At 39.6% G+C, this 13,451-nt stretch overlaps 1 protein-coding gene across 4 annotated transcripts in view; it reads right to left on the reverse strand.

Moving 5' to 3' along the window:
* The window catches only part of NMU (neuromedin U), a 29,314-nt gene extending 16,155 nt beyond the window's left edge, over positions 1 to 13,159 (reverse strand). For 2 of the 4 annotated variants that reach the window (XM_067530539.1, XM_067530538.1), the window contains exons 1-5: positions 12,933 to 13,159; positions 6,991 to 7,043; positions 2,528 to 2,575; positions 2,365 to 2,424; positions 1,497 to 1,526 (exon numbers count right to left, since the gene is read on the reverse strand). In XM_067530539.1, coding sequence (XP_067386640.1) covers positions 1,497 to 1,526; positions 2,365 to 2,424; positions 2,528 to 2,575; positions 6,991 to 7,043; positions 12,933 to 13,089 — 348 coding nt within the window. In that variant the 5' untranslated portion in view covers positions 13,090 to 13,159. Of the gene's footprint in view, positions 1 to 1,341; positions 1,393 to 1,496; positions 1,527 to 2,364; positions 2,425 to 2,527; positions 2,576 to 6,990; positions 7,044 to 12,932 lie in introns of all 4 variants that reach the window. The other 2 variants (XM_067530537.1, XM_067530536.1) reach the window with 2 other exon arrangements.
* Between the last annotated feature and the right edge of the window lie 292 nt (positions 13,160 to 13,451).

Here is a 13,451-nt window from a genome sequence, read left to right on the forward strand (position 1 = left end):
TGCCCACATGCAGGAATCAGAGGATCAGGACCTTGAAGGCCTCAGTGTGGATTATTTATTGCATAAGAAATAAGTTGTTCCCAGAAATCAATCTTAAACTATAATTACTTGTATTAATTCAACTAATGTTGAAGCCCAAATTGCTTCCCTTGTTTAAACAGAAAACATGGTTCATAATATGAAAAATAGCACATATCTGATATAATAATCACTTTTATAAAAAATGCAACAAAAGAGGTAATTGATTAAATTACTATTGTAACAAAAGTTACAGCATATTTAATAGGCAAAATGACAATGTCATTTTCCTACATTTGTAGGGTACATAAACAGAGCAGATGATTAAAGAAAATAGCATTTCATTCAGTAAAAAAACCCATCAAACTTGAACATAAAGCTGCTGAAGTCCCCAGGCAGCTAGCCCCAGTGTTAACACCAAACTGATTATCATGCACAGACCCCAAACAGCTCCATCAGGAAACATATTCACAAGAGCTTTAACACTATTTCATTGGAGGTTTAGAAAATAACTTTTACTGTGTTCTAGCAATGATGCAGTATATTCCCAATGGAAACATATAGAGCGAGACAATAGTGAATATAAACATGACAGAATCATTACCAAAAAGTGAAAAATCTGAATGTTACACTCTCAAAACCCAGTGATGCACAATGAAAGAGCATAGTTGCACATAAAAAACGAATATCCGTGTTATGTGTGCACTTTAAAAGCAAGAGCTGATCAAAATGTAGTTTAATTGTTGAGGGATGAGGTTTTTTCTTTTAAATATCAGAACATTAGGATATTTGATTATTTATTCTATTTTTTGTTTACTGTGAAATCCAAAATCTTAATTAGCATCTTATATTTTGCCTAAAATGCTTATTAAATATATTTAATAGTTTTCAACATTTAGGGCCAGCCCCTCAACTAGTATAAATCAACATAGCTCCATTCACTTTCGTGGAACCTCAGCTAGTGTTGACTGGTGGTGATCAAGCACATGAGATCTTAATTTCAATATGTAATTATATTAGATATGCTGTTTATAAAATACTAGAAATGAACATGATTTTATTTTTTTTTAGCATAAAAATGTATTTTGTGGCATCCTTCCTAGATTTTTAAGTGACATTGTGCAGACAGAGGCGCCATTCCTTGCACATTCTATTATTTTGTTTAAATGTACAGTACCAATGATACTGTGTCATACAAAACTCCACAAATTAATAACTTGATCTCCAGCTGGAGAGACTATCAAGACTACTACTAAGAGGGACACTGTCTTGTTTTTAAGCACAAGCACATATTTACTCACATGGAGGGGTATTGAAACTTACCATGATGTCTGAATTGCCTGAGTCATGAGTCTTAGAATAATGAAATAAGAACTGTTTAAAAAAATTAGAAATGGGATTTTACTACAAGACAGGTTAATTTTATGGTTTTCTTGACAATTTAAATGTAACCAAAAAAAAACATATGACAATCTTACCCTTTTGGTGTTGTCTTTTTCATCTACACTCTGCGGGAACAATAATTGGTATAGATGTTTTAATTTCTAAACAAGCCAAGGTCAGTTTTGGTAACATTAAAAACATTTTAGTACTTTTTTGGAATATTTTACTCTTTTGATAACCACATTGTATTTCTTTGGTTGTCAACTTAACTGCTATTTTCAAAAACTGTAGAGTGTAATGTTTGCTTTCAACCAAAAAGCTTGACTAAATAAGTCCTTCTCAGTCATTAAATACCTTTCTTTACAATTATTAACTTGTTACTACTGGGCCACTTTCTTCTTTCCACTATTCAGAATAGGAGAACTTTATTGCTTTGATACTAATAGATTTAAAGGAGTTCATGTTTTAATGATTCAGCAAGGTGCTAGGCCCCATCCCCCAGTAAAAATAAACTACCAGTGAATGGAGGCGGTAGACCCCCCTCCCAGGTAACTGAAGGAAACTGGTTCATGTCTACAGTGGAGACTATGTGGTTACTCTAACCCTAAAGATACAAATACTCCATAGACTGTGTATTTTCCAAATACAGGGCTTGGTCCAAAGCTCAAAGACAGTCTTTCAGATCGGTTCAGTGGGCTTTGGATTAGGTGCATAAGGCATTACAGAGTGAGGAAGATATGGATTTATACTATTCCTCCATGACCTGAGCAGCATCATAGCTACACAACATGAAGCTGGAGGCTGTGTCAAGCTAGTATCCATGGCTATCCAAGGACTGCCTCGCTCAGAAAGCTGGGGGGATTTACTTTTTGCATGGATCCTCAATTTAGTCTAAAGGTTCAGGCAGTTAGTATACTGAAAACCATGCTTCAGAAATATAAGGCAAGTTCAAAACTATTTTACCTGAGGTTTCTGTAGAAATTCCATGACCATAAAGCAAAGTTCTTCCAGTGCACTGGATGCCTATTGAAAGGAAACACGAACTCAGACACCAAAGTGCTTATTTAATGATACTTAAAAAAACAATGCTAAATAATTAAAATAACATCTCTCTAACTAGACTCACCTCAGGCTGAGGATCTACAGACAAGTAAGCAGAACACGCATCATCTATCTGTAAAAATTGACATGTTACATCTTAGAAAGTCAGACTGAACAGTGAAGAGACAAAATATATATATTTTTTCAAACAGCATTCAGTGTAGCAAAACGTATGACAGGATCATCAAAATAGGTGATTGGTATATGCTTTGCATGCACTCAGGCACAAAGCTGGGTTATTTTCTCTCCCTCTCTCATGTTCCCTGCATGTAAGTATATTTTTATTCAAGTAAAAATCTTGACTGAACAACTAAGATTTGCACATGCATGGTCATATTTCTGTACCCTTCATCCTTCCTCACTTTACCCACTTCCTACTATTCATCACTTTCACTGACAGATCTTGAATGTTAATTTTAAACTCTTTGGGAAGGGGTTGTGATATCTCCTCAGAAGCAGCTGGAACATTTTGGGATTCAAGACTATAAATAAAATAATAATGTCATGCAGGTGGTACACAAGCCATGACACCACCAAGAGTGCCTTTCAGACTGAATTCCAGCTTTCCTGGAAATTTACAATATGTATATATCCCCCTGGAGCTATGGTATGTCTGCCACACCTTCTGTGAGACACTAAGCACCCTCAACTCTGTGACTCCACTGATCTCAACTGTCACTGAAGGGACTCAACACCTCACAAGATTGATTTAAAGGAGATGTTACATAAATCACAGTGTCGATGACAGAGATATTCCAAGGAAGTTGAACTCAGACCAAACAGCACCCATCGCTGGAGGTGTGGCTGATTGTAGACTTAGGACCACCTGCATAACATACAACACCAGCAGCAGGAGTAGACACTTATTGATCAATTCTTGAGTAATCCAGAAGAAAGTGAGGAAAGGGAAATAGGAGATTCATAAAATGTATCTGAATGCAAGTAATTAATATTTTCAATAAAGAAAATTCAAGAGTACAGTACACTCTCATTTATCCTAATTGCCTGGGCACATCCAAAACTTTCACATAACCGGGTGCTTGGATAAATTATGGAAGTGCTATTTTGAGCTGCAGTTTTACTGAGGGCTAGTCTACATTTAAAACTTACAGCGACACAGTTGTATTGGTACCACTATGCCGCTGAAAGAGTGCTTGAGTAGCTGCGTTATGTCAAGGTGATAAAACCACCCACCGACATAATAAAACCACCTAAACAAGTGGCAGTAGCTATGTCAGCAGGAGAGTGTTTCCCACTGACATAGCGCTGTCCACACAAGCGTTTATGCTGGCAAAATTTATGTCACTCGGGGGGGATGTTTTTTCCCCACAGCCCTGAGTGACAAAAATTTTGCCACATAAGCGCTAGTGTGGATCAGACCTGATATAGACATATGGGGAATCAAGGGAGTAATGTTGCTGTTTGTTTAACACTTCTGCTTTAGATCCAGCACAGATCTTGTTCTTTTTGACACTATATGCCAATATGCTGTTGCTGCTGAAATAGGATTAGATCTCAATAACTACAGGTAACTGCTCAGAACTACTATACAAATACAATGCTGTTAATTAGTACTAAATGAGACCATATTAGCAGGTGATTAAATAACGTAGGACTACATGGGGAGCATACTCTGGCTTCAGATAATTAGGATTTTCAGGTAAACAGAATTCAGAAAACTGGAATTATACCATATTTTATAATGAAGGAGGAAGGAATACCAAAGCCCAGAATGGAGGACCAGGATTTAACACTATAGGGGAAATAATTTTTAAAAAGGGGGTTTAATTTTCTATGACATAGTTTAACATTTCTGTCACTTGCAATGTTCAGTAGCAGTTCAGTATTTTTTGCATAAAATATCGTGTATTTAGTCCAGATACCAAATGACTTTTGCAATCAGTCTCTCACTCATGCATTGTGTCCCAGGGAAGTGGTTCTCAAAAAAGACTGGCCAATACAATAAGTTCTATAATAAATATCAGAGATAATTCCAAACGCTACTCTTTGGCAAACATAAGTTACAAAAGAAGAGATATAAATAATGTTGGTTCAGGTGCTTTAAGAGAAGCTTTTCTGCATGGAAATTAATCACATGAAAAAACATTAGGAAAGATTGAGGGAAGGCTAGTAGCCCACTCCAAATAGCCTTTAATGTTAAAATTTCTTTGTTTCCCTTTTTGCTGAATCTGTGTGTCTCTGGGAATACTAACGGATTATTAAACTACTATTAAACTACTATTAAACTATTGCTACTGTGGACCTAGTATAGGGGTAAAGCAAAAGCGGATAAAATAAACCTATTAAAAAAAAGTCACATTTTGGGATCTCAGGACAACTACTGTGATTTGGATTTGGAGGATCCTACTACCAGAAGATGGCTATTTCTTTTCTTAGTTGCAGTCTTGCCATATATAATCAAATCCCACATTAATTTTGCTTTAATGCACACAATTTGCAATTGATTTTGTTATATAATTTTATACAGAGTTTATTATATTATGGACTGATTCTATATCCATTGAGATCAGTGGGAATTTTGCCTTTGTCTTCAATGAGAGTAGGAGCAAGTCCTTTGTTACACCATGTCTAACCTCGGGGATGTATAAAACAATGGTTTGGGACCCATCTTCCTGAGAGATCGTCTATCAACTCATCTGATAGATATCATAATGGGTTGCAATTAGTGCAGGTGTTTTCACTAATATTCCTGGGCTTAAAAGGGGTCAGGAGGAGCTGACAGCAAGGCATTTCCTGTGTGAGGTCTTTGACTCTAGAACTCCCTCCGTTCCCAACCCGTTGGTCCAACAGAGCCCAGATCTGTTAACTTTAAGACAAATCTTGCAGTACTTTTTAGTTTTGAGCTTGCAGGAAAGTATATGGCTGCTGTTGTATTAATACTGTATGTGTATCATTTTAGAGGTAACATCTTATTATTCAAAGTTCAAGTTTACTGCATGTATATAATGCAGACTCTTCCTATAATCCGTCGCCTGTTTTCTAATAGCATATAGCACCTTAGAGATGCGACAGTTGTGAGTGCATGCATATCCTGAGGTAAAGCCCTTCTCGATGTTATACAGTGGGCCAACACTTTGTCCGTATCACAAGGGCAGAGAACAATCCTCTCAGGCTGCCTAACACACGTGTAATATATTGTAATCAAAATACTTGTACATAAATGAAAAAGCCCAGAACTGAGAATACTATATGCTATAACATCAGTCACCACGCAGAATGTTAAAATATAGAATTGAAGCTGTACATAATCCAATATCAAGTGAGCCAAATGTATGTGATTCAATGTATGTTTTAACATTGTATACAGTACCTTTGGAATAATACCTTTTGCTGATAAATCACTACATCATATGTATTCTACTGTATAATTATACATATTTTCTCTGTAGCCAATAAACATGCCTGATCATTGCCAGTTAAATAAAAACTTGCCTTTCACTACCAAGTCTAGCTCTGCACGAACCAACACAATTTCCTCCTCAACCTAATGACTTCCCAATTCCCAGCCTAATGATCACTCCTGGATTTGGGTTAAGAGAAAACATTTAGTACTCAGCAATCTGAAAAAAGTGGTTACTTCCCATCACCAGAATCAATATAGACGGGAACAATCTACATAGGAGAGGTAAAAAGGGAAGGAGGAAGGGCTCCACCAGTATATGTCAGAAATATTTACAATGCAAGATGGGTACCTGTGTGAGCAGTAGGAAGAATACTTTTAAGTGCACTCCAATCTAAATCTACTCTGCTTATGATCAGAGATGGCATGATTAGTTACTGTAGTTCAGGGTTTCCTTCTTTTGGGGGAAATCTATGCGAGGGATGTGAAATGCCAAAAAATAAGTCTCTATGATTCAGGATGGCAGCTCTCTCAAACTCCTGCCACGTAGCAGAGATCATAAGGAGCATATGGCCCTGTGTGCAGATGGGTAGAACCCCGCAAATCCACGGATATCCGCTTTATATCTGTGGATATCTGCATCCATGGATGTGGATATTCATGGACCATTTCTTGCAGACTGCTGATTGGATGGTCACGGAGGTCAGGACCTCTGTGACTTCTGGGGCAGGGCTGGAGAAGCTGCCAGCCAGGGGTGCAGCGAACCGCTGATCAGCTGTTAGGCAGGCAGAGCTCATCAGCTATTTGGGGTGGCAGGGGCTCAACAGCTGATGGAGGGCTGCTGGCTCTAAAACAGCTGATGTGTGGATGCGGTTAAATCTAAAAGAGGGGGTAAAAGTTTATTCCAGCTGGATGCAGATCCACATATTTGTATCCATGCAGGGCTCTACAGATGAGCTCTATGATAATGCATCAATGAGCTCTATGATAATGCATCAAAGTGCTATCTTTTATACCCGCCCTTTATAAAGTAAAATAGCAAGAAATCATCACCAACTGTCATAAACAGTAGCAGAATATTATTTAAATATATGGTTGATACAACACTTGAAGATATTGCTGCTTACTTCATTCCACAGCTGCAAATCTTGTTCTTGTGCTTGAGATGGCATTGGTGCACCTGGAAAAAGAGAGTGTTTATTGATACCATAGAATAATTATAACCTTTGTAATGATTATTCTCATATATAGTATGTCAATTAGTTTATATTACTAAGGATTTGATGCCCAAAGGCACTCCAGAATACACTGTCAGAATGCACAAAAGTGAAAGATGCAGAGCTTCTGCAAAACAGGAAATTATGGGAGCCTGTGGCCTCAAACACTGCTCTAGTTGTTTCTGCATGATGCAGTTACTTTCTTCATTAGAGCAGAGAGTTCCTTTTGCCATTCACAGTACAGTTTCAGTGTAGCTTCCTTGAAGAAAACAGAGTCCCACAAAGATGGAAAGTGGCCCAATACATTTAAAATATTCTAGCTCAGATTTCACATCATTTACATTGCTGATGTAACTGACAGCAGATTTTGATTTTTGACCCTCCATATGTAAAAGTTGTGGAAGTTAGTCTATTTCCATCAACCATTTGCCCCAGTTCCCCCATTCTATCCTATCTGCTGATCTAACTTGCTCCCTCTCTCATACCCTCCCTTACTCTTTTGCTTAACTTCTCACTCTCCTCTGGCTCATTCCCCACAAAATACATATATGCTTTAGTCTCTCCCATCTTAAAAAAACCCACCCTTGACCCCACTTGCCTCTTCAGCTACCAACCCATCTCCCTTTTAAGCTATTGATGGCACTGTCTATAACTGTCTGGAGTTCCTCTCCTCCAACTCCATCCTAGACCCTATTCAATCTGGCTTCTGTCCCTTGCACTCCACTGAAACTGCTCTTGCAAGTCTCTAATGACCTCTTCCTCGCCAAAGCTCAGCACCAGTACTCCATCCTCATCTTCCATGACCTATTAGCTGCCTTCAACACTACTCTTCTTGAAATCTTGTCCCCCATTGGCTACTGTGACTCGGTCTTCTGCAAGTTCTCCTGTTACCTCTTTAATCACTCCTTCAACATGCCTTTCAGAGGATCCACCTCATCTGCCCTCAAACTTTCTGTGAGAGGTCCACAGGACTCAGTTCTTGTCCCTTTTTCTTCTTCTACACCTTATATCTGGGTAATATCATCTGAAAATTCAACTTCCATCTCTATGCTGATCACTTACATATCTACTTCTCTACTGCAGACCTGTCTTCTTTGGTCCAAACTAAAATCTTGGCCTCTCTCTGACATCTCCTTATGGATGTCAAGCTGTCAGCTCAACCTCAACTTTGCTAAAATATAACTCATTCTTCCCTCAAACCCTCCCTACTAACTCCTTTCTTGATCACTGTGGACAACACCAGTATCTTGTCTGTCACTCAGGTCCATAATCCGAGCATCATCTTTGACTTGGACTTCTCTCTAAGTCTTCATAACCATGCAATGTCTAAGTTTTGCAAACGATCTGCATAACATCTCTAAGATACTGCTTTTTCTAACCATCTACACAGCTAAACTCTCATCCAGGCCCTCATAATCTTTAGTTTCAATTAGTTCTGTCTGGCTTTGTCAGTCTTGCCCTGCTCATATCTGTTCAGAATGCTGCTGGAAAGATCATTTTCCTAGCCTGTCATTTTGACCATATCACCCTTTTCTTTGCATTCCTCCACTGGATTCCCCTTCTTTATCACATCAAACATAAGCCATTCATCTTCACTTTAAATCCCCTTCATGGCATATCCCCACTTACCTATCACCTCTCATTCAGTCACTGCTGAGATATTGATTCCCACCTCCAATTGGCACAATACCAGCCTCCACTGCCCACTTATTAAATTTTAAAACAAATACCTTTGAACTTTCTCCCATGCTGCCCCTCATGCTTGGAAGGTACTCCATATAAATATCTACAAAACTAACACTATTCTCCTTCATAATCCTTCTTAAAACTCTCCTTTGCCATGATGCCTTTGAAACTTTGACAACAGTTATGCCACTGATGTGCTGAGACAACAGCCTGTCATTCTGAGCAATATGGTCTCATTGTTTCCTCGTTTTCCCCCTTTGGTCTGTATCCATCTGTTATCTCTAGTCCTACACTTAGATTGTAAACCCTTTTAGGCAAGGACAGTCTTTTCATTCTGTGTTTGTACAGTGCCATGTCTGGGCTCCTGGGCACTGTAGTAATACAAATAAATAACAACCAATAACAGTGTGCTTTAACCATGTGCTTAAAGGCAACAGCATTGCCAGCTCTCATGGGTTTTATTGCGGGTCTCCTGCTATTTGGTGTTTTTTCATGGAGGCACAGCTTTTTTATTTTTAAATGAAAGCTGAAATTAAATTTCTAGCCCTCATACTTGCTAAAAAAAGCTTGAAAACATGACCCATGTTAAAGACTTAAACCAGAAAACCCCAATTCTATGGGTTTTAAAAAAAATCACATTATTTTTAAGCCAATCTACTGATTTTGGGAGTCCTGATATATGATTTTTAAAAGCTTGGGATTTGCAATACTGAGTTAAAGGCTTAACTGCTTTCCTGAACTGGGGCCTTAGTTTACAACCATGAAACTGAACCCAGCAGTGTGCATGTAGGTATGGTGGAGGATACTGAGGGGGAGGAGGAGGGTGTGTGGGTGCTTGGGATCAGAGGACACTGGATGAGGGAGCAGCTGGCAAGGTTGCCCAAAGTGTGCAGGAAGTCCAGGAGAGAAAACTGGTGGTGCACACATGACAGGGCAGGAGAGCAGCATCATCCTGCAGACACTCAGGGTACAGGAGGTCGAGAAGACAAGCTCAGACAGTGAAACAGTGAATTATTTAACTGGCTGAACTGTGGGAAAGCTCTTATCCTGTAAGGAATGCTTTCTCCATTAGCTACATCTATGAACATAGTAATGTCAAACAATATATAGCTAGCAATTTTGTTTTTTAGATGACTGATTATTAAAATGACTCTATTTGGGAGATCTAAAGAAGAGTGATGAATATGAAGTTTGAAATCTGAGTGTTATAAACATCTTATGATATATATATATAAAATAATAGAATAAAACTATGCTAAATTTTTAAAAAGGAGAGCTTTGTAAATGACTAATTTAATATAATAATTGTATAGTAAATTTAATTAGGATCTGCTGAACAGATACTGTAAGATTAGGGATGATTGTGTTTTTCCATGAAAATTAACACTTGAGGATTTATTTTAAATTTTGCTTTAACTGAAAATACAACATAGCCTTAGCAATGGAGCTGTCAGTGATACTGCCATAATATCACAAGACAGATTTTACATCCATAAACGTAAAAGTTAAAAACAGCCAGCTCTGAATAATTTTCCTCTGCTCTATATATAGTGTATTTACCAGTCTCAAGACTTTTGATTCTTGTCTACAATTATCCCGACCTTTGATCTAGTAATCCTGGTTAGCCCAAGCCTGAACATCTACACTGCAGATAAACAGCCACTTAGTCTGAGTGCCATGAGCCCAAGTCAGCTGGCATGGGCCAGCTGCAGGTATCTAATTGCAGTGTAGGCATACCCTGGGACTGTTCACGTGGCCAAGGGCTGTAGGATTACAATATTGGCCCCTACAGTTACCATCCTGGATTCAGGAATTAAATCTGTGGGTTTTTGTTTTTTCTTTTAAAGTAAATAATTTGTTGCTTACTAATATAAAGTCTAAACATACAAGATTCTAGCCTCTCCAGTGAGGAATACTGAGTGTTCTCAACACTCAACAAAACCAAACTCTCTTCTACTCCAGTCTGAAACCCGTGGGTTTTTAGGGTACTCCACACTTTATAGGATGGGCCTATAGTTTCCAAAAGAACAATAAATATATTTGAAATATGTAATTCAAATTCATCTCAGCCTATTATCTAAAGGATTCACATTTTGGTGTGTTAAAAATTCCAAGTTAACATAAATAAACTAATTTTACAGAGTAAAAATGATTAACTCTTTCTACTATTTCACTAATTTAGTAATATCAGATCAACCAATATGATTAGAAGTTGATGAAATTTATGATTTAAGGTTTCTAAAACTCCAGAATTAAAATGTTATAGAAACTTTCGTTAAGAGAAAATAAAATATTGCTTTCTTGAGTATCTAGTGAAAAAAAACTACTGTAGATACAAAATTGTATTGTATTGAATAGTTAAAGGAATTAGAAATTTTAGCATGTAGATTTAAGAGGCACAAAAGATGTTATCAGTGGTATTCTATGGTTTGACTCATGATGTTTGTTGAGAATGCTTTTGTATAAGTACCATACATATAACACTTCCTTCTTACATTAGAGTAATATGGAAACAACAAAGATGAAACACTAACATTGACAGGAAAGGTAGTTAAAGCCTTGCTTATTTTTATATTGGTATGCTCTATGTGACTAACTATACAAAGCCTATTGTAGAATTTAATTTCACACACAGGATTCATGCTTTGTCATTTGCTTTTATGCCAAGTTTTTTATTCAAAATTAAAATTAGATTTAATAAATTAACTTTCCCAGAGTTTTCTAAATTTGGACTACAATTATCTACAGTCCTTTGCAATCAAACAATACAAATTGCAGACTTAAGTGTGTGAAAATTACCTAATAAGCATGTGCAGTACCTGTAACTTTTCAATATGATATAATCATGTTTATTACACCATTTTTGCTTCAAATAAATAAAAATGTATAAGCAGTAATAGAAGAATTTGTACAAAACATAAAAGGAAATTCAAATACCAAAAAATTGCATTAAGTTACATTGAAGATTGACTTGAACCTATTCAAAGAAAACCAGTTAAGATTGCCATAGTGGTGTCTAATGTCTATAACCTGAGTTATAAGTGCTGAGATACTGCAGGATATATGGTACATAAGATGGTTTGGAATGCTGTTCTGAAAGTAATGATAGAAACTCAAACAAAACAGTGGCTAACAATATTGTGCCACAACAGATTACTTCTCTGTGATTTCCACATTATTTTCAAAGGTAAATGGTATATGTATATCATTAGTGGATAGGCAGATAGACCTCATGTGACCATGTCTATGATGTCCTATAGAATATAGCATAATCTGTTCTCCTTTCTAGAGGAATTTTAAACCATCCTATAGAATTTAGAAGTGAATTATCTAGAGTTCTGAAGCATGATTCGACTACAGAAAGGACATCATTCGCTATTAAATTCTATCAGGGTTTAGAATTGTATAGGATCCTATTGCTTTTATCCCTACCAAAATGTTTCCTAGAGACGTCCCCCCCTACGTGTGCATGGTGTGGGTACCTCTGTATCTGCTCCAATAAGCGATTAAGGTTGAGGCTGCCTGGACTCCCAATTTCGTCGCTCTTAAATTCAAGAGAAGGTTTCCTGTGGTCACTATTACTGCAGGGCAGTATCACCGCACCGTCCGCACGTGCAGAACTTGGTTCCTCTCCTAGGGTTCCGTACCAGCTTCTTTCCCAACTCTCCCTCCCACCCCTGCACCTCTCCGGTAAGGGACGAGCCAAGCTGAAGCAGGTACACTTGGCTACACCAGCGTAAGGACTCCCATCCCGGAGGTTCTTCCTACGTGACACCTTTGGACGCTTGCACCTTTGCACGCAGCTGCATCCCTCTATAAACTGTCAAAGGTACTGGGGGGGGAGGGGAGGAGTTGCGGGTTCATCTCCCCTGAACGTTTACAATAGCCTACGCCGTGCATGCAGGGCAGCTGCAGCTCTGGGTGGCCCCAACGCTTGTCTCTCTCTCTCTCATTACCTGAAGTCGGTCCAATAAAAGACGTGACCTCCCCCACCGTGTCTCTCTCCTAGCCTAAGCACCCGGGAGAGAGGAAGAAAGGGGCTTGCGGGAGCGCCCCTGTAAAGCAGCCCAGCGCCCCGGCAAGGGGAGCACAGAGTGGCGGGGATGGGGCTGGAAGCCGCAAGACGCCGAGGTGGGGGGAGGTCTGGGGTCGGGGCTGAGCCTCACCTTTGCAGGCGCACGTCCAGGAGGCGAGGAGGAGCAGCAGCAATAACGGGGGGGCTCCTGGCACGTGGCTGTTGCCCCCCAGGCGGGGCTGGCTGCTGCTGCTACCGCCCTGAGAGAAGGCGGGGGGCTGCTGCTGGCAGGCGCCTCTCCTGAGCATGGTGTCTGAGTGCTGAAGGGCCCGGCTGGCCCCGAGTCTGCGTCTCGCGCTTTCCCTCGCGCTCTGGAGGCTGCAGGCTGCCGACAAGCCCGTGTGCGCTCCGCTCCCAAACTTTTAAATCTCCCGGACACGTGGACTGCGTCAGCCTGACTCCGGACCCGCGCGTCATCCGCGCTCCCCCTCCCCCGCCCTCATCCACGCGGGTCCCGGGCCCGAGTAGTCCCACACCGCACAGCTCCCGAATGCGGGGCAGCTGGTGACGCAGCCCGCGCGAGGACGGCCGCACCTCTCCTGTCCCGAGTCCCATGGGGACGGGGAGGAGCGCGGACCCCCTTGGAGCTGGACAAGTGGACAAGAAAAGC

This window comes from Emydura macquarii, unplaced genomic scaffold (genome assembly GCF_026122565.2).
Source record: "Emydura macquarii macquarii isolate MOO-44397 ecotype Brisbane River unplaced genomic scaffold, CSIRO-AGI_Emac_v2 contig_3108, whole genome shotgun sequence".
In the NCBI taxonomy this organism is placed as follows: domain Eukaryota; kingdom Metazoa; phylum Chordata; order Testudines; family Chelidae; genus Emydura; species Emydura macquarii.